Genomic DNA, 21,604 nt, shown 5'->3' on the forward strand with positions numbered 1-21,604 from the left:
GTTTTCCATGTCTCAAGATAACTAGCCCTGTGGAGAAGCATCCTTGTTTCTTGCTAGCTTCCCTCAGCTAGTAGCTCATCAAGCTGTGCCGTAGCTCATCGAGAAATTATAGGTTTGACTCAGGAATGAATAACTGTAGGGTCAGGCCCTATGTCGCACACGAGATCAGAAAGATGGGCTGTACTGGTGCTGATCTGTGCAACACCCAGCATGGGGCAAGGCTCCGTCTTTTTGCAGGGAGCCCTATGCTACAAGTGTGGGCGTACTTCAGCCATTCCCATGTTTTCTTTCCACCTTGCTGTCTGTAGGCTACATCCTTGTTGAGCTTTTTAGAAAGATTTTGGGGTAATTTCTGCCTAAAATATAATCATCCCTCTTTAATTCAGGTCAAGACTTGTATCATTTCCAGGCTCGCTGGAGAGGGGGTGATGTATCCCAGCTCTTACATGCAGCAGCGCCTTGTGCCACTGCGCTGTGCCTGCAGCCTGTGGAGAGCTGCTGCCAGCAGCTGGGAACAGGATATATTTCTCAGGAAAGCAGAAGCTGATGATTTGCTGTAAGCATATACCTCCTGAAAGAAGATTTCTTCTGGACAGCATGGAGATTGGGAGGAGAGGATAAGGGAAGATGAGAGAAGTGAAGCGAGTGTGTATGAAGGATGACTGGATGGGGATTAGTTCCTCCTTTGATGAGTTTGGAGACTGGGCAAAGGAAAATCCTTAGTTTTCTGTATCCATTAAAGCTGTCGGGACAAGCAATATGCAGAAGTCGAGTACAGAGTGGAGAGGTCCCTTCGGAGAGTACCCTAATGTTTCTGAGAGGCTAATATTTGGATTCAGAGGGTATTTCTAATCCAAACATCATTTGTATATTAAAGCTGTTTCAGAGCCCAAGTGGCATCTGGACATTCGCCTCTTCACATCCACTAGCTACCACCACCGTTACAGTGCAGATGGCAGTATGTCTGCCTTGGGGTATAACTTATAATAGGGAGTGAAGGCCTGCAGTTGCCAGAAATTGAATTATCAACAGCCAAGGGTCTGAAAAAGTGGAAAAATTAAATGGAGATAAATCACAGAGCTTTGATGGCTGCCCTCCAAGTAGTCTGAAAGAACCAAACAACAAAGCAGCCAAGCTGCTAACCCAAATATATAATTTACCCTTAATTTAGTGCTCTACCTGCCCACTAAAAATGTGTTGTTCCAGAGCTTTATACACAGCTAACCAAATTTACCTTGGCCCCAAAAATAGTGGTCGGGGAGATCTGTGTCGCTTTTGCGAAGTAACCGGAGGAAGACGCAGTCCCTGTGCCCACGCGGGAAGCCGGGGCTGGGTGGTCGCTCCGAGTCTTGCTGTGGTCCTGCTCCCCGCTTTCCCCCAGGCAGAGCTGACACACTTTCCCAGATGGGTGCTGGATCAGCGGCACTGCCCCTTCCCGGACGAGGGAGGGGAGGCAGGAAGGGGACCCACCACCCTACCCAGCGCCGGGGTGGGTTGTACAATGCACGTAGTGGCATTGGAGGCTGGATTCAGCCCTCTACAGGTGCGAGTTGAGCTGAGCCCTAAACATAGACTTAAGGAGGCACTATGGTGGGTGAGAATCTGCTAAAAACAGGCAGGGTGGTTTTTATACGTTGCGGCATGCTGCACCAAAATTTTGCATCAGAGCCTTTTGATCTTGCAGCGCTGCTAATCTGGGGCTCTGCAGCAATTCAAAATGTATTCAAAAGGTAGCATTCAGATCCAGACCTGCTGTTAAAGGTAGTCTGCTAGAACAGCATGCTCGATTGCATAGAAGTTATTATCTGATTTCTTTCCCAATATTTGGGGGGTTATCTTCCCCAAAAATGCTAGTTTGGCATTAAGCAGAAATCAAAAACCTTCATAAGCCCTCAGATCCAGTATCCTGCCAGTTGCAGTTCTCTACTCCCCTTCTTCATAGTGTCAGGATCACAGCTATCACCATATTAGAAATAGTAATCTATGGAGAGAAGAATTCCTAGCTTCTTCATTAACCGAATGCCGATAATACATCAGAAAAGTGTAGAAAGAATAATTTCATACATTATTAATTCCCTGCAGAGGATGCAAAATTTAAAAGAAGTTTGTCTTTCTGAGTTTATTTTTCTTAGGCAAGCAAATGGAAAAAAAATCCAGTTTACCTATATTTGAGTTACACTCAGGTATAAGCAGACTAACGAGAATCTATTTTCTCCCCCCCCCCCCCTTACAGGCTTGTCCCTGAAAGGTGTGCACCAAAGGAAAACACAGTACTGTGACTATTGCCTCAAAAAAGACAGACCCTTCTACCTGCTGCTGGTTTCCTCCCTACTAACTGGAGAGCAGATGCACACAAAAATAGGTTCATACAATTGTTATACTTTTACCTTAGCTATATATCTCTGTTGACCAATCCAGCAAACTCGGCTGCCGTCACTGTAGCACAACTAAGGCATTGCTCCGTACCTTGCATCCTTCTGCAGGTGAGAAATTCAGACCTGGAGGAGTATCTCACCAACACTTTTTTAAAATGAGTTTAGCTGATGAAAGTATCTCCAGAGAGTCCAAAGACTGAATAGGAATGCAAAGACTTATCTGTACAGGTAGTCGTTTCTCTAGAGCTGGCGTAAAGGGCAGTGGCAAAGACTGTCATGCACAAGCTGGATTTTTGAACGAGAGAATGAATTAAGTATCCATTTTTTGTTCACTGTGTACCTTCTCCGAGCTGTACCTCTAGAAAAATTATTTTCTTTTGTTTTTCCCAAAAAAGGGGGTTTTATGCAGTTAAAAGTATCTGTTTCTTTCCTCAATAGTCCCCAAATGAGAGGGTACCCTTTCCAGCTGGACATAGCCTTCCCAGGGATATTTTTTCTAATGAAAGGAAGAATTTCCACAAACTGTCTAATGAAAATGGTTATCAGCATGAGTTGAGACTGGACAATACACAGGATGCACATTCCTAAAAGAATTACTCAGATGTCCAAAAGTCAGTCTGCCTTCACAAAGAATGAAAATACCAGAAGCACCGAATACTGAGAAGGAGGAGAAGAACCCTGTGGGTTGTTGCTCAGTGGCTCTGGCTTACATTGCCTGAAATTCCAGGTCAGCATTAGCAGGGGACTGCTATGAAAAATAATTGCTTTAAAGCCCCTTGCTAAATAGGGACACTACATTTGAGTGATCATGTTGAAAGTTCTGGAGGACTAGCAAGGGAGGTGAGATGAGAAGAATAGCAAAAAAAGTAACAAAACAGAATTGGGGGAGGGGGAGACATCTAAAGTTTCCTAAAGATGAATTGATCTCAAAAGAAAAAAAAACCCTTTCTTATATGAATACATGCCTGAAAATAATACGAAATACCTATTTGTATAGAAGTAAAAAGATAAAGGAGGTGGAGTCCAGCATACAGGGCAGCCTCTGAAACAGCAATCAAGAGACTCTGGTTCTATTCTTGGCATTTTATTCTTCTGCACTTCTTTCTCCTATCACTTTGCTAGCTAGTAAGATCTCTGCAGCAGATTAGTAGCTGTGAGACCTGAGTGATTTATAGAGCAGCAGCAAAACTGCCAGTTCTCACCTGGAATGCATAGCTATGCTGTTGTTACTTTAGAAATGATAATGTCTTGCAGTTTGCTTAAGCTTGGTGTCAGTTATGTGCATGTACGTACATAGCGACACCAAACCCAACCGCCACAATTACCTTTACCTTCTTTGACTCTCAGGATGTGCTCATCAATGAGAGTGTGCAGCGATATCTCAATTTTTGTGTTGAGAAGTCACAGTTATTTCAGAGGCATTCACAAGACGAAAAGAATTTAAACACTCCCTGCAAGACTCCTTATCTTTTTCCAGCATGAATTTTCTTTATGTTACCCAGCTATCTGTGAGCCTTTGGCAAGATCCTCCTGGAAGTTCTCAGTCTCTTTTTTTTCCCTAATCTTGAGTATGGTGAATAACACTGAGTCATCTGCACGCATGCCCAGTTCTCTGATTTTTCTCTTGTTCTCTGTTTGTTCATTATTAGTTGAAACTGAACGCTGGGATTCAAATCACCTAATTTTTGAGGTTTATAATGCAGAGGTTTAAATCTGAGTCAGTGTCCCCAAACTCCCTTTGCAGTCTGCGGAGAGGAATAAACAGTTGTGGGACATGATTCATCTCATCTTAAACTAGATTTGTGAAACAGGTCAGATGAATCATATCTTAGAAGCCCTCTACAGACCTAAGCTTGCTTACGCATGAAAGAGAAACAGCCTAGTGTCAGATCTGGAGAAAAGGAAAAAGTAAGCCTATGCATCCTGATTCTTGGAGGAGTGGGAAAGGATGATGGCATTGCCACCCAAGGTTATTTATGTTCCCTTACCGTAACCCAGATAACATCCCAGGTATAGGTTGGCACAAGCCAGGACAAGCAGTTACACCAGCAGACCTGTGTGGAAGGAGTGAAGAGGGGCAGGGATGCGAGGGAAGAGCAGCCACCCCACCGGGTGATCAGAAACCAGGTTAGCTGTGACTAACCTGGCCCTAAAGCTGCACGACTGGAAGGTGGAAGGGACAGCCCTTGCCTCTCGTGTCTTCTCCACCCCAGCTGCCTGCTCCTGCTGCCTCCCCTCCGCCAGCTCTGCTGCCTCTGCTGCCAGAAGAGACGAGTGACTCACTGATCTGTGTGAAGACTATCTCCAAAGAAAGAAAAAAAGGAGAAAAAAAAGTGGATTGAAGCTGGATCTGAGAGCTGCTCAAGCTTGCTGCATGGGTGCTAAGACTGACATGGGGGGAAAAGCATAAAACTTCTGGGGAAAAGGAAGGTAGTGTTTGCAGAAGTATGTGTTATGCATAGTTCTCGTGTCTAGAGCAAAAGATGTTATATTCTGGACAACTCAAAGTTATTCTTGCCTGGAGCTTGGCAATATTATTCCCTTCTTCTTTGTTTTATTTGCTTCAAGGTTCTTGTCCTTGAAGTACTACAAAGCAGAGACACTATCAGCCTATCTGTGTTACCTCAGAGGGCGTGGAGCAGAATATTTGCTGAGGTGTTTTCGTGGTAATACCAAAGCTTATTACAAACATACTTCTTCACACTGGAGGTTTTTATTTTGGTGGTTTTGAAATGGTAAGCAGCTATACTCAGAAAATGCATGCTCTTTTCAGGAAATGTAGCCAATGGGAGAGTTGTTTTGCCATCATGTAATGATTCTCTGGTATTAAAGTCTGGCCATGAATTGAAAGTTGATTTCATGTATGAAATATCTAGACAGTGTACTGACAAACAGTCCTACTGGAAGGGATTTTTTTCAGATCTCCAAGTGTATATTTGATATTGGCTTAAGGGAAGAAGCTCCAGCACAGCAGACTGGGACGTGCTGGTTGCAATCTGATTTGTGACTGAAACCTTTGATACTTGCCATGAAATAGCACAGAAGGTCTTAATCTATTTTTAAAATTGGTAATGGCAGGTAAAATGTAAAAGACTGAAGGTTACAAACCAGTTCACATCTCTTGACCATTACATCCACGAGAGGACAGGAGAAGCCAGACCCACGCCAATGACAATGAAGTAGCCCAGCTCAGTTCTGGGCCACTGCGGGGAACTGCGGTATCATCAGAGCTGAGCTATTTCAGTCCAAAAGCAGGCTAATTGGGTTTGGAGGCTCATTACTGTACCAACTAAAACAAAAAGTCTGTTCTACAGATATTATGGCTCTAGGAGTGCCTGTAAGTAATGTAGCCTTGTTTTAGCAAACCCCTGACTTTCTGAACAGCCTCTTTTTCACTGAAGCTCATGTTGATTCTCTCTCTAAAATGAATACATTGGGAATGTGAGGGCTTCTTTTTTTATTTTATAAGGTGAATAAAGTAGACTTTCACATTAAAAAATAAATAAATTAGGGAGGCTGAGGGAAGCAAGATTTGGGGGTGTAAAGATATGAGCAAGGTAGCTAATTTGAAACTAAATTGAATTTGGTAGGGTTTGGCTAGCTTGGAGAAAATGTTTTGAATAAATAAATTACACTTGCTTGTGAACAGTAAGCTGTTCATATAGAAAAGAAATTCTGCAAGTCAAGAGGGGAACAGCTCAAGAGGAGTGCTGGTGCATGTTTTAGTCAGTGTACATGTCTAATAAAATATTCTGAAGGAGAAGGCTGCCAGCAAAAGATCACTGGGCCTTTTTTTGTCCTCACTGGTACTCTTTCATATGCATGTATGTGTCCTTGATCATCAAATTATACAAGTGATTTGATATCTTAACTTTTAAGCTACGCAACCCAAGATGCATTGGGAATGTGCAAGTCCAGAGCTGAGAAACTGAAAGCAAATAATAGCTCCATATACTTTGCAGAACTATACCAGCTTAAATCAGTTGAGGACTCAGCATCTTTTCTAGGAAGACTCATGCTCCTAGCTTGCTCTGAAGTACATTTTCATTTTGTCATCTTGTAAAAGCCTTGCTGACTTTTATCTACTTTAATATCTTGACTCTATATTACTTCCATAAAGCTCTTTACTTGAGCTTCATTCCTGATGGAAAGTGTCAATATGAGGACACTGTAATGTGTATGTCACATATGTGCCATATATTTTGAGGTTTTAAATGAGATATAAGTCATAGTGTAGAGATAAGCCACTGTAAGGAGTAAATGTCACCCAAGAAGAAAAAGAAACATATCTGCAATTCACAAAATGTAGAGATGAAATTTAATATAAAAATCTGTTCACCAGGGAGCAAGAGGAAAATACGTCTGAAAGTATATAAAATAGGAATGAGGGTATCCTAAACTGCCTTCTCTTCTGTCCATAAATGATGAATCTTCAGATGCTCACTGTGAGCTCTTCTGTCCCCATGAGGCAGAGGGATTTTACCTGGGCCTGTCCTCTTGTTTCTGATCCCTGTGGAGGGAAGAAAACATACTTAGCTGTGAACGGGATCAAGGCTGCCTTCCTCAGTCCTCAAAAAGAGATATGAGAAGCATTTCCACTGCAACACTTTTTTTTTTTGCTAAATATCAGCCCCAGAGTGAAACTGGTGTGGCCATGTCATTTTCCCACCATTTCTCCACAGGGCTCTGAATGGGCCTATGAAGCTGCCAAAATCATATTTCCTTTCGACCTATGTGAAGGCACACCAGTAGATACTAGAAATGATGACAGAAGGGTTTCCCAAAACAGTTGTTCAGTGGGGTAAAAACAAAGTCTTCCCGCAGCAACAAGGGAGGATGTCAGAGGACCTTGTCTCTCTGCAGTCGGAAACCTGGGTGATGAGCACCTAAACTCATGAGGAGGAGGAGGAGGGAGGTTTCCCTAATTTCCAGCAAGCACATGAGGAAATTTTGTATGTATCTATTATTGTATTTTCTATCCTAAAAAAATAAAACCTCCCCCATCAATAATCTGGAGGAAATGTTACCCACGGGAAGCTGAGATAACCTTTCTCACCCTGGGACCTGGCTATGGATCCCACTGCTCTTGTCCTGCTGCCACCACCTCCTAAATTACTCTTATGACAAGTTGATGGCAGCTTATTTCTTTTCAAGCCCTGTGCCTGCTGAATAGAAAATATCAAATATTATACAGCAAAGTACTACTTGCATGTTTGGAAAACCCAGAGCATGCTATGTCTGTAGGAATTGTTCTAAAATGGTAGCATATTTAAATAACATCCTACCTGGTGGTGCAATTGGCGGAGTCATGCATGAGCATTTCTGTTGCTTTACATGAACTACCACCTTTTTGTATTGCTGTTACGTCCCAGTGCTCTGGCAACTTGATCTGTGAAGCCGTTCAGGGTGCTGCCCTGTGATGAGCTGATATTTTGGCAGTAATGGGAGCTGGTAGTGATGGAACTGAAACACTGTTCTTACCCTGGAATGTTGCTTATTTTGATTACCCAGTACACAAGAGCTACTGGGGTGTTTGTTGAATTTAACAAGTTAAAGAATCACTGGACTAGGCCACACACTTCTCTTGTGGAAGCTGAAAGTAGCTAAGCCAGACTGCTCAGTTTCTGAGAACAAATTTCTTTTTTATTTTACTCTTCCACCTCTGAGAGAGGAAGCATCTCTCAGAAAGCTGAAGTCTTTTCTCTTAGTACAATAGGTTAAAGCTACATGGTTAAGAAATGGCGCCATGAAATGCCTTTTTTTACGACAGCTCTTTGAGCAGACAATGTTCAAACCATCCTGAGGAAGAAAAAAAAGCATGAATTACTAATATTTGCCCAATGTGAATTTCAGTTTATGTCATGAACACCGATGCGGAGCTCTTTTTTCACTGAATAGGCTGGAGGATGACACAAAGAGGCTGTTCACAAAGGCTAACATTAGGCACAGGAAGCTAATCTCTTTAGACTGCCTTTAAAGTTGGTGGCACTAGAATGGATGACTCAGAAGGAGCAGCTGAATTTAGGTGCTCTCACTTGCCTGCTGGAAGGCTGTAGACAAACTAGTCTAACTAAACTTGTGAGAGTATCTTTTAATGAATGTACCCAAACCGTATGTCTTTAAATATGCTCACTATTTTGATCCATGGCAGTGCACTCACACACTTTGCCAGATGGATGTGTTCCATCTGTCTTTTTCTTCAATGGCATATCACAAGCATCAGCTTGAACAGTAAATCTGTGCTAGTTAGCCATGGTTTATTATTTCTATTAATAGTCTATGAAAGATCAGTGATCTGAAAACCTGCCACAAAATTATTCAGAGTAATAAAGGACAGAGGAGAAGACTGGGGGAGCTTGTAAGATGCACAACAGGCAACAGCTAACATTTTGGTCCACAGTCACATATGTAAAATAGTTTGATAGATTAGGAGCTGACATTCTGCAAATTGTCACCATAACCACAGCTGGAATTAAGGGTCAACCACTGCCGTAGGTATGATTGCACATACTAGGATTTTCTGTGCATCAATCAATTTTATGTTTAATTCCTGTGAATCTTGGGTGCTAATGCAGAATGGGAGAGATTCTGGAGTGCTTGTGGTGTAGAAGCCAGAGAGGGGTCATCAAGTGCACAAGGGCAGGAGCACGGCATAAACAGGAGACGCTGTGCTTGCTGCATTTATGATGACTGTCTCTCATTGTACAGCTCAATATGCAATTGGCTGGTACACACCTTATTTACCTGTGGGTTTTTGTTTGTTTTTGTTTTCCTAGAAGTCCTTTTAAAGTAAGCATCTTATAGTCCTGAATAGCATGCAATGTTCTGTCATCATGCACATCTGAGCAAAACTTGCATCCAAGCCCTTGTGTTAGTCCCGGACAATGTAGGAAAATTCTGTTAACAGGAGTCATGTTCTGTCAATGGGGGCTTGTGTGCTTCCACACATACCCAGTTTGTAGACTGATAAACCCCAGGTTTGTGTTAGCAGCCTAGAAACGCTTTTGCATTTTCCACTCACAGTGTTGTCATGTAATGGCCACAGTTTTGAGCTCAGCTGGTGAGAATTTCCAGAAGTTCATTCCCCTCCCTTAGCAGCCCTGTTTTGATTGAGAACGACTTGTTTTGGCTGGAAGATGTGTAAGCAGATGAGCAGAGATTGCTGAGAAGGATGAGTTGATTCTGGGACACCTTACTTTGGGGAGAGGACCCCAGGAGAAGGGAGATACCAAGCTGTCTCTGAAGACTGGACCAGCCAAAGCCCCTGTTTGTTAGCGTTAGCAAGGACAGTGCAGTGACAAAAAGGAAGGAGGCTCCAGTCAGTACTGCTTTATGTCTTCTCCTCCTCACAGTTCATGCTTTTTCTCTCCTGGGGTTTGCTCCACTTCATTTCCACCTGCCACCTTGCTGACAGAGCTTCTCTAGCTCTGCAATGCAGCATCTATCAGATGGTAGGTATTTGCCTCATTAAGAGCGCTTTCTCATAAACAACATCTCCATTGCAGTGTCCAGGTGCTCAGAAGCATACTCAGTTCTTTCATGAACAGGACAACATTTCTCCTTGCTGCTGTGCAGATGCCAAAGTATAACTCTCTGAGGCAGAACAGCAGACCATAGGCCAAATTCCTCAGTGTCCCCGTGGAGATCTGGCAGCCAGAGAACAATGCACCTGTGTGGAGCTTTTGCAACATGTTTTTGAGCATGAATATGTGACTACTGAGCACCATTTTTTATCTTGTCTAGGAACCATTCTTTGTGCCGTGCTGGAGAAGTAACTCTTCCTGCTGGTATCTTCAGATACTGGATAGATGGGTGGCAAATGGGAACAGGCAAAGCAATCCTTTCTGTAGTCCTCTTTCCACCATGAACTATGAGTTCTCAGCTCCCTGCTGCGCCGGGCAGAGTTGCAGCTTTCCCTAGAATGGATCCACTGCTAGTGTTTCTAACACAAAAACAGAAAGTGAAAGCGTGATGGAAAACTTCTTTGGCATAAGTAATAAAAGAAAGGTGACTTTGACTTATGATTTCTGCTGAAGTGGAGCTGTAGCTGTCCATAATAATTTCAAGATGTCGAGTTAGAGTTGAATGCAGAAAAAGTGGTAGTTGGTAGGTGGCCTCCACCTCATCTTTATCTGATCTAAATTAAACCTAAGTAACATAATCTTTGCAGGAGCCCATTTTTGCATTTTCCTGTGTTCAGCTGATCAGTGAATATCTCAGAAGTTACAGTCCCTGATCATTCACTGCAATATCTATCCATTCTTTTTGCCGCTGAATTTTCCTTCCATAGTAGACCAAAATTCCCGTTTTATGCTTTTTATGCCTCTGTGATATAGACACAGAAGAAATGTGCAACCAGAGTCAACTGGGCTGGCGTGAAAAGCAAAGGATGGGAACTTTAGATGTTAAAAAGAAAGGTGTGCTAATAGTGTGAAGAAGCAGACGGACAGAAATGGGGAAGTTGACCCAAAGGGGGAAACTCAGGGGAGCATGAGCACTCGGGGGCTGTGCCAGGCTCTCCTAATGCTGGGGCTCCTCTGGGCTCCCGTGCGGCTCATGGTGTCAGAAAGTTCTTCAAGAGCCACCGGGTGCCTGTCCTTCAGGTCCTCTGACTGCAGTTACCATGCAGTGGTCAGCCAGCATAGCTTTGTGGGATTTGTATGGCCTTAATGAGGAGCAGCCTGAAAAACATTGTACCGACTTCTCTGTTACTGAAAAGATGCTGCACCAGGCAGATACATGTTTGAAAGAAAGCAATTAGGCAAAGCAGCAATTGTAGCACCATCATATACGTATCTATTCATATGTGAATAATGGCATACGTAACTCTAGCTGTCTTTTGGGAAATTATGCTCCTTTTAAATTTTGTTAGCTAATAACTTTCTGACAACTGAGTCATCAAATTACAATAAAATAATAGTAAAGTATTTTTAACAGTGAATATTTTAGCCAATGTCTGACAATTATGTACTCACTTGCTTTCATTGGAAAGATTATTTAGGTAAGAACAAGGAACATATCCACTAGAAGAAAGAAATACGGGCATGTCTGTCATTCTAGAAGTACCTGAAAACAAGGGGAGGTACAGGAGAAGGAGAGATAAAATGGGATAGAGTTAGAAAATAGAGTATTTCAGTAGCATTAGCTGAGGATATTCTATATGTAGATTCTATTCCCCATTTTTGTTCTTAATGGCATACAGCAAATCAAAGGAACCAGTTATTTTTCAAAACATATTATTAAACTCAAAAGCATAATGACCAGTATTGTCAGTTATTAGGTACTTGAATAATTTGAAGTCTAGTGGCAGACAAACTAAAAAGGTAAGAAGTAACATATCTAAATATTAATTTTGTCATATGTTTCAGCTTGCTTGTTGTTATTGCACATATTTATTCTTTTTGCTCGTACCTATCCCATACAGAAAATCTTTTGCCATCATTGTTTCTGAAAAGTGATTCAAGTCACATTGCTATTTCAAGTTCAGGTTTGGTCATTTTCTCACATTGTTAAACACTGGTCTTTATTAATTAAGACATTTTTAAAAATGGCTTGCTTAGTATATTTGTGCATGCTGTGAAATATCCTAAAAAGTAGCCATTGTCCTTAGCTTCTAGATGTGTAATTCTTCAGTGCACTGCTAAAAAAAGTTAAATACTCGGACCGTGGGACAAAGAAGAAACTGGTTTTCCATTCACGGCCCTGCCGCTGAGTCAGCACATGACTTGGAACCGTGTTTTGGCACTCTTTATCGAGTGGAACGGCACCTCAGTTGGCGCGGGGCTTGTGCCAGTGAGACCGCCTCCCTGGCAAAGAGCCGCCATGCATGAATAAGCATGAACAAGGACTTTGGCCATTAAAGTTTTTGCCCCGTGAGCAAAAAGAAGTTTGGGGTTTGATTTGTTTGTTTGTTTTCCTTTCCAAAGCATGTTCTGGTCTTTTTGATGGCAAGTGCTTTACAAATACGGAATATGATGACACGCTTCCCAAGTAAGCAAGTAAATAAGCTTAGTAATGATAGCCTTGGCCCATAGTATGCCATTAGTCTGGGCACTGTACAGTCATAATGAAGGACAGCAGTTGCTCTGCAAAACTACAAAATTAAGGGAGGGGAGATCAGATGGACATAGCAAAAAGTTAATTCCCAGGAAGGATGGGATTGTACCGGTCAACCTGAAAAGCACTCGCCTTGGCACACTGGTTATCTAACCGCCATTGTAGTTGGCATTGCAGAAAAGGACAATTTTGAGGGCAGATGAGGGAAGAGATTAAAATTTAGCTCAGTGAATGTTCTCAGGGGCCTGCTTTCCTTGCACATATAGTGTCATTAGCAAAATCCAGGAGAGTCAATAATGTTGCCACAGTCCATATGGGTGGTGAAGAAGCAGTTGAACCTTGCACTGCGCCACAAAATACTGCAGCTTATGAAAGTCCAATGCCTTCTATACCAAGATGAATACTTTGTATTAAAAGGGACTCCTCCATTGGCGGTGTGAGTGGCTGCCTCCTAAGAAGGTGATCATGCTTTCCCTAATCTCTTTCCTTGATGAGCTGCCTGGAGAAATAGAGCAACAGCAGAGTCAGCATAAAGCTTCACCTAGGTCTTTACTCCATTCGTTGTTGCACTAGTTACTAATAAGTTAGTATGACCAGGTTTTGTGCATCTGAGCAATTACAGTGCCGTTCATGTGGTTTTATATAGCTGCTAGGCCACAAGAGGAATGACCTGAACAACTCTCTTCTTTTGCAGGAGTTAATAACTTTTGCATTTCCTTACCACCTCCAGATGTAGGACATCAATGAAATTAAACAAAATTGCAGACCTCCTAAAGGTCTATAGGGAGCTCAAGAAATTGTCCACTGTTATTCACGGGTCGTTGTCATTGAAATGGTATGACTTTACAGCCTTTTCGGAAAAATGTATTTACACTATCTTAAAACTGGAATCTAAACTTACTTTTTTTTTTTTAATGGAAAAGGCCACTGAGTAATTTATATAAATTTGCTAAGACAATTTCAGAGGACTAATTTCAGAGGACTAATTTTCTACGTTCAAAATATATAAGGATTATTAAAGCCCTGTATTGTGTAAAACTGAAGGGAACTGAAGGAACTGTTCTCCTGTAAAGGATTTTAATAAGAGCCGTGATTGTCTTCTGTTATTTAGCTTGCTGTTGCACCTGCAGACCTTCCTAAACTCTTATTGCACAGACACACTATGAAGAGGCATTATAGCTCACAGCCTCAGTTGTGACAGGATGAAGCACTTTGGTGAACATCACTGATGGATTGGGGAAAAAAGTAATGGGAAAGGTCTCTTCTTGCAGTCTGCGTTGGAGCCCGTTTACCCAACAGTTTAATGTTCTTGTCAGAAAGGCTTTCTTTAGCGTGTGTGAAGAACTGGATATCTTTAATTTTCCTTTCCTTTAAAGGCTGTTTCTTTCATAGGAAGAGGTGGGGGAAGCCATGTGCAAGGAAGGGGGTGGCTATTCCTTCCCACAGAGCACAGGGGAGCAGTCCTCGGGCCACGAGGTGGGAGGGCGGAGGGGAGCAGGGAAAACGCAGCGAGAACCTGGAGCCCCAGTCCTCAGCTGTGGTGGCCAAAACCATCCTGGGAACCGGGCATCTGTGCAGAGGTTGCCACAGCTTGGGAAATCTGGGAGTTTGTTCAAATTAAACCGGACAGTGAGGACTCACCCTGCAAGGACACAGTGAGCAACGGGAGCACGCTTTGTACAGCCTTTACCTTTCTTTCTGCTGGACTTAGTCACTGGAGGTTGCTCAGTACTGTCTGACTTTCTAAAGTTGAAACACCTTTTGGTCTTTCTTGGAAAATTCACTTTAGGGAAGAGGTTCAGGCAAATCTGCCTCAGAGCCCTAGTGTACTGGGTCTGGCTGGGGTGGAGTTGACAACATCTAGCTGACTTGGAGTCCCACCACGACATGTAGCAAACCAGGAGAGGGAATAACATCTGCGCTAGAGACTCACATTTCCTTTGCTTAAAACATAGCTAATGCTGAAACAAACCAAAAGCCTGGCATGCAATATGTATACTTTCTAAAAGGCTAAAAGAGGTGGAAGAAGTCTTTCTTTTTCCCCTCACAGAGTTTCTAAAGAATCTGGATTGTTTGTGTGGGCATAACTACTGGTGTTATGGCGGGGCACCGCTTGTTTTCACTTCATAACCCTGGTCATGGCTGTCATGCAAGGCAAGGCAACCGATGAAGCAGTGCTGTGAGAGTCAGGGGGTGAAAGCTGAACAACGGCAACAGGAGGAGAATTTTCAGACCTGATGGGTTTAAAGTTATTGCGGGATTTAAGTAATCTTTTTTATTTTAACTAATTAATTTTGTAGTGTTCTAGTGAAGGTCAATGGCTGACTAATGCTTTGGACAAAGGGCGCTTTTGTTAGAGACATGTTTTCTTGGAAATAAAAACATACCAGTGTTAAATATATTTTGAGACGCTGACACCCTGCCCCTTGACCAACATCGTCGGCATAGGCAGACTGCCCACCCCCTGCCCCCGGCCACTCTGCCCCTCGACTGACACCAGCAGCGTAGGCAGGATGCTGCCCACAGTATCCACGTGAGGTATGGTCCTCTCAAATCACACTGCCATTGCTGGAGCCAAGGGGCAGCACGACTCTTACCCACATTCAAAAGGCGTTTACGTGACTGCTTGTTGCTGCCAGGGGACCCAGACACCAAATGTCCCTGGATGTCCACCAGAGCCACGGCATCACTCACAATACCATGTTTGCTATCGGTGATCGGATGAGTCACCATATGGGCATGCTGTTGCTCGTCTTTCCTACTGCCTCAATGAAGCTTGGTTTTATAACGTGTTGTCAGACTGCATCACTGTTCGGACCATAGACACTCAGCAGATAATCTGGAAGAAAACATAGGGCAGCATATTTGGTATCAGAAACACAGGGAAACGGTGCCTGATGTGGCTTCTCCTCTCCCCATTTGATTTCCAGCTGCCATGTCTTGATCATCTTGGCGCTGAAGAGCTGTAGCCCCTCTTCCTAAATGGTAGCAGTAGAAAAAACAGTAGGACTGGGACATATTTGCTCTGTTTGATACCTGTCTTCACCCCCTGGCAGCAGCATTCCTCATAATTGTTCTGTGAAGAATCAATAGTTTAAAAATAGAAATGAAGGAAGGAACGAGAAAGAAGGAACCTTCTGAGACCAGCTTCACCCATAATTTTCAAAAGCCTGGTTTATTTTTAGAATCTTTACTTTCCTTTACTTTTATTATTGCAGGAGTCCTTGTTTATGTCTATAAGTGTGTTTTTATATCATTGTAACTGACTTAACTGGTTTTGTTCATCTCTTCTCTCCCAGTGGAGTTTTTATACTGTGATTTGGCTTCCATGAAGTCTATACGGCAATTTGTGCAGCGGTTTAGAGCAAAGAATTGTCCACTCCATGTCCTGGTGAATAATGGTGAGTTCTGTTTTTTTCTTCACATATCTGCAGGGGAAGATGTGACAAATGGGGCTCTCATCTATCACTTCACATTTCAAATTGATTATCTGAACCATACGGCAGGTTACAATATGGCTACATTAACAGGGATGTCTTTCTAGGAGTTAAATTGCATTTTTCTGAGAGATTGTCAGCTGAGCCGACTGAACACTTCAGTGCCACCCCTGCTTGTGATGTTATTGCAAGTCTTGTTCCTTTGCTGTGTTTTTTAGCTCTCCAGCACTAAAAATCATGTGACTGCACAAGAATCTGAGCATCCCTAATTTAAACAAAAAAAAAAAAAGGAAAGGAAAGGAAAGCTGTACTTTATGTCTGTAGAAAACCTGTCCTTTCACCTTTATTTACTTTCTCTCCCCTTATATTTTCCCTGTATGAACACATATGTTTACTGTGGCTGCCTGGTGATCTGGGTTGGGGGGTTAATCCATCTGAAATATAATCTAGCAAATTATCCAGCGACCTCAGAGCAGTCACTGCTTAGATCAGTGTGCTGCTGGAAAGTTGTCCATAAAGCTGCGTCCTCAGTGGTCAGAGAACAAATTAAAAGGACAAGATTTATCTTGCATTCATGCAATTATCAAATGAATCTCATTACTCTTAGAGATTTTAACTTTTGTAATTCACATACTTGCCATCTAATTATGTTTTCTAGCCACAGTATTTTTGGAAATGAGCCCGTACAATAATTTTCCTCCAAAAACCCTGCATGCTCTGCATTCACTTTCCTAAAGGGGAATTTTCACCTGTCTATTTAACTAGGGGAAAAACCCGCCAGCAACAATTTAGACTTCTTTTAGAAGTTTTCTGCTGTTATATGCTGCTGTTCTTGTTTTCCCAATTATTTGCATGTATTTTTATTAAGACATCCCAAAGAACATTTTCTGTTTTCCTGTGCACCCTTCAGTCCTAGTGAGGGCAAACGTGCTGTAAATAAATGTGTTTGTTACATTCGTTGATGCCTTAAAGAGGTCTCAGTAACACAAACAAGTATTGCAATAAAAATTCAAGAGTATTTTATTTCCTGATAGATATGAAACATTCATGAAAAGTTCAATTAAATGCTCATTTTTATTTGATTAGTCAAAAAAGCCTACCGTTATTATTTTAATTGTGCAATAATTAAAGGCAGTGGATATTTAATCTTGGTTACAAAATCTCTCCAGTTTTACATGCCTACTTTTAAGGATGCAGGGTACAAACTGTTACACAGATGGGAACAGCACTATTTGAAAAGACAGGATTTTATAGAAAAAAAAGTTTTGAGACCTATGCACCTGTCAGGCATCCCCTGCCCTCCACCAGTTGTCTGCACGAGCAAAGCCGGGACTTGCAGCAGGGGCTTGGCGGCAGCTTGGGGGAGAAGTGATGGGTCTGAAGCAACAGCACAGCTGGTAAGCCCTCTTGAATAAAGGACTTTGTTCTGCCCTAGCTGCTGCTGAAGCAGGATGGATGAAAATTGCATTTAAATATGTCTTCTTAATCAAGAAACAAAGTTATACGAAAATAGATCTCCTAATGTGCCTAATATGATATGAGACCAAAGAGTGTAGGCCCAAGGCTTCTTTTAAGAAAGAACCTTGAGACTAATATTTGCCTGAATCAGTCTATGTTTTCGTGACCTGCAAGAATGGCATTTGATTTCACTTATGCTCGGTTACCAAATACAGTTGGCAAGAGAAATCTGTTGTCTGAGAAAATGCTGAAAAAACTACAATGAAATGAATGGTCCAACTCTGCTTTTTGCTGAATCTTTAACAGAATCACAGAAGCAATCATGTCCAAAGCTGCTGTAAAGACTCCTGTATAATTAGGTTAGTTTCTGACCATTACCTGGCAAGTCACCAGCCTCCACTTCTGAAAGCTCTTCCCCGTGTTTTGTTTTTTTTCCAGTCCATTTTGTTTGCTCTTGTAAATAATCTGTGGCATTTAGTTTTGTTACTAGTTTTGTAGTGAAAGCCCAAGTGATTTCTTGGTATACAAGAGGAAAATGAACATACCTAATGGAGGAGAAATGGCCTGATGCAAAAACCTTTGAACAGCTTCTCTTGGCCTTCCATCAGTGTTGAGCACATCCAAGACAAATGCTGGCATTTGGGCTAACTGGTAGGCTTTTCCTTTTTCCTTTCCCTTCCTCTTTCTTTTTTTTGTCATTTTTTTTCACTGTGATGCAATGCACTAAGGAGGAAGATTCAGTCCATCGTGGACTGCAGGGCTGGAGGCACTGCTCGCTCAAAAGCCTCATCACAGTTGCCAGCTCCACTGTCTCCGCATGATACCCTGGACACAAGCTTGGGTGCCGGGAAGAGGACAATGCTTGCAATATTTAAACGTCTGATGGGAATGAGTTGTTGGGCATGTTGTCAGTGAGTGTCAACTGTCAGAAAACTCTGCTGTCAATAGGAAGGCATTTTGCGTGACCATTAGATGCCTTGAAGGACATCTCATAGTGACATGGTTGATTTTTTTATGTGTCAGTGTATGCATCTAGAATAGTAGGTTTCTTAGTATCACCTAGTACTTTCTTATTTCTTACAGATCTTGAAGCTCTAGCATTCTTGATATGAAGAGGTATTTTTATTTTTTAGCATATGGGGAAGAAACTGTGGGCCACGCATCTGCACAATGTATTTGTAGACAGTCATATGCTTTTAAGAGTCTAATCCAAAGTCTGTTTGGGCTAATGGAAAGTCTCCATTAGGTTTTGAAAATCAGACTTTGTGTGGGTCCCATGACTTCCGAATCAGACCATCGGCAACCTAATAAGAATTTTCCCCTCTATCTTCATAGGACCAAGCGTTCTATTATCAAGGACTGTACCCTTTTATTACATTGAATGTAAAAATGCCAAGAACTGTTACAGTGCAGTTTTTTGCACACTATATTAGTATTATTTAATTGCTTTAAACCAAAATCTTTTAAATTGATTGATATAATCATGTCTATACGTTAGTGGTCTTTCCACATCTTATCTCCATGAATATGTATCCTGTATGTATGTGAAGGTATATCATTTGTTGTGGGCTTGTGTGAACCCATCAAAAAGCCAAACATTTCAAGATGAATTGAGGAAAGTTCTAACATTATACAATAATGCAAACTATGAAATGAACATTGAATATTATTAAAGACAGGTGATTTGGCATGAATTACTGTGCTAGGTAAATAATCAATACTACATGTCTGACCTAAGATCATTATGAAATTCAGCAGTTTTCCAGGCCACTGGTGATTTTTAAAAAAATTGTATCTATCTCCATCACTTGCTCTCCATCACTTGCCTAGTTCAAGGATCTAGATGGAAAATTAAATTAATACTAAAATCCTGATTTTCAAAGTATTCTCCTAGAGCTTGACACCCAGGTCCCACAAAAATTTCAGTAAGGTTTAGGTATCCAACTAATTCAGGCACTTTTAAGAAGTCTTACGTGAACATTTAGGGCATTCAAAATGGAGATTAGTGCACTAGAGTCACCGCCTCTCTTTTTGTTATAGCTGATTTTATCATATACATTTAACTTTCTAATTTCTGATTTAAAAGGAAAAATTTGGTTGAATGCACGCATTATTTCAGCTGACAAATAAAGGCCTGTTGTTCCATTACTATGCTTTCTGCATCAGTAATATGCATGCTCAGCTCTTGCTTTTTAAAATAAACAAAACATATTAAAGATGCAAATAGAGTATTATATAAACATTTTTTAAAAAAATATGTGCTAGTGCTAAAAAGAGAAAAATGCTATGACAGAAAACAAATTCATTTTCTGTGGAAAATAAAAATTAAGCTAAGTAGCTGAACTATGAGCCACAGAAAGATGGATGCAGTACAAGCAGTTTAGAAAACTTAATCTGACAGAAGGTCAGAAGAATATGTCTTCTAGTCCGCTAATGAGCAATTGGGTGCCAATTTTTTTTGTTTTTGCAAAGAACTGTGTCTTTGTACAGTTGAAAAGCACTTAGCAAATTACAGCTTGTACACTAGTGTAATTATTTAATACATTCATTAAAATGGTGTTGCTGTTAAGACACATTAGAAAGTCTTCTGTCTTCCTGTGGTTGCAAAAGGGACAAATAGTAAAACACTTCATAAAATTCCATGAGCAATAGTCACTGTTTCATGCCAGAGAGGTTTTTTTTTAACTTGAAGTCAGTCGTTTTCTCTGTGTGCTAGAAATGTTTCCTTGTAGTTATGTTTTTACTTATACATTGTTTACAGTACTTAATGATCTTAAAACCAAGAGAGCTAACACCAAAATCACAACATCTTTAGTAATAACAGAATACCTACGGACACCAAACATGCATGGTCTAACTCATTAACAATGAAATACGAACTACCTTCTCTTGCAGTTCATTGAATGTTTGGCTACAGGTTAGGAAAGGAGGGGGAGAAAATGACAAGGACATTTCCTTGGCATGCAGAGAAACACAAAAAAAGAACTTGGAGATTTCAGGATATTATTAGCCTATTGTAGACAGATTACAGTTAATATATTTCTGGTTGAAACCTATCTAAGCCAATTTAAAATCAATATTTCTGAACTGCTGGCTAATTCAGATGTTCATATTTCGTACTTTGTGGATCATCTGAGAAATCTCAGTCTCTTGATAGAATGAATAAGTCTCCTTAAGCTTCCCTCTTTAGGGAAGCCATTTGAGTAGTCCCATGGATGCTGTCGTGGTTGATCACATATTAAATTATTCTTGTGTTTGAGTATTTGCAGGATCAGATCTTCAGAAAAAGTGTGAGATTTGAGGGGTGGAAACAAATGGATATATCAAATACAAACAATTTTATAGGTACCTACCTTGTCACAGGTATTATTGATTAGTTAGGTTTAACAATAGTTACTTACATTATCACAGTGGCATCTAAGAAAAGATCCTGTCCCACTGGATTAGGTAAGAGCCAGCTCCCCTCTCTCTAGCAGCTGCAGGCTACACAGACTGTGAGATGAAAAGGAAAGAAACCCCAGAGAAGTGGAAATTCACTGGAGAAGGCCTTGAGAGAAAGTTAGTGAGGAGGGTTGCTGTTGACTCCAGAGGAAATTGGATTTCATAAAAAAAAATGCTTCTCCTCCAGCCACACAGGAAGGCTGTGGTGAACTCAGGATCTGGTATCTCATGAATCTCATTCCAGTGTCTTGATTACAGCATTGTGTTTCATCTTTATCCTTCCTCGAAGACAAATTAGAGCAATATGTAAGCAAAGCTGAGATGGAAAAGGTGTAGAGGGACAGGGAGAAAGAGAGAGGAGGACAAGCAGAAGGGCAAGTGGCCCTTTACCTGTATATAATGGATGATAGTGACTAGACCTCATGGGAGAGCTGGGCCTTTGGGAGATGTTTAGAGAAGGAAAAGGTAATTTGAGGTGGTGGTGGGACTGGCTTAAAATTGATATTCCACGGATGATGGGCAAAACTAGAAGATTCATAAGGACACTAATATGTGGCATTAATGTGTTCTAAAATGAGAAGATGCTCTCAGAGCCATATTTTTGAAGAAGCTCAGTGCATGACAGATGCCATTTACTCAGATTTTTCAGAAGAGGTCATCTTTATAAGAGGGGTGACTGGAAAGTATGGGGAGGCTGGCTGATCACACACTGCTTTTTACAGGTATTAGGTGCCTTGGGTACTGGAAGTAACTTGTCTGGGCACATGTGTCAGAGCACCATGATACTGCTGATGGTATCCAACCCAGCTTGTTCAGAGCAACCAAGGATTGTGCAAT

The 21,604-nt window shown here is 41.4% G+C and overlaps 1 protein-coding gene across 2 annotated transcripts in view; it reads left to right on the forward strand.

Moving 5' to 3' along the window:
• DHRSX (dehydrogenase/reductase X-linked) overlaps positions 1 to 21,604 on the forward strand; it is a 169,479-nt gene that overhangs the window by 91,910 nt on the left and 55,965 nt on the right. For both annotated transcript variants that reach the window (XM_075522924.1, XM_075522934.1), the window contains one exon: positions 15,731 to 15,832. In XM_075522924.1, coding sequence (XP_075379039.1) covers positions 15,731 to 15,832 — 102 coding nt within the window. The remainder of the gene's footprint in view (positions 1 to 15,730; positions 15,833 to 21,604) is intronic.

This window comes from Mycteria americana, chromosome 1 (genome assembly GCF_035582795.1).
Source record: "Mycteria americana isolate JAX WOST 10 ecotype Jacksonville Zoo and Gardens chromosome 1, USCA_MyAme_1.0, whole genome shotgun sequence".
NCBI lineage: Eukaryota > Metazoa > Chordata > Aves > Ciconiiformes > Ciconiidae > Mycteria > Mycteria americana.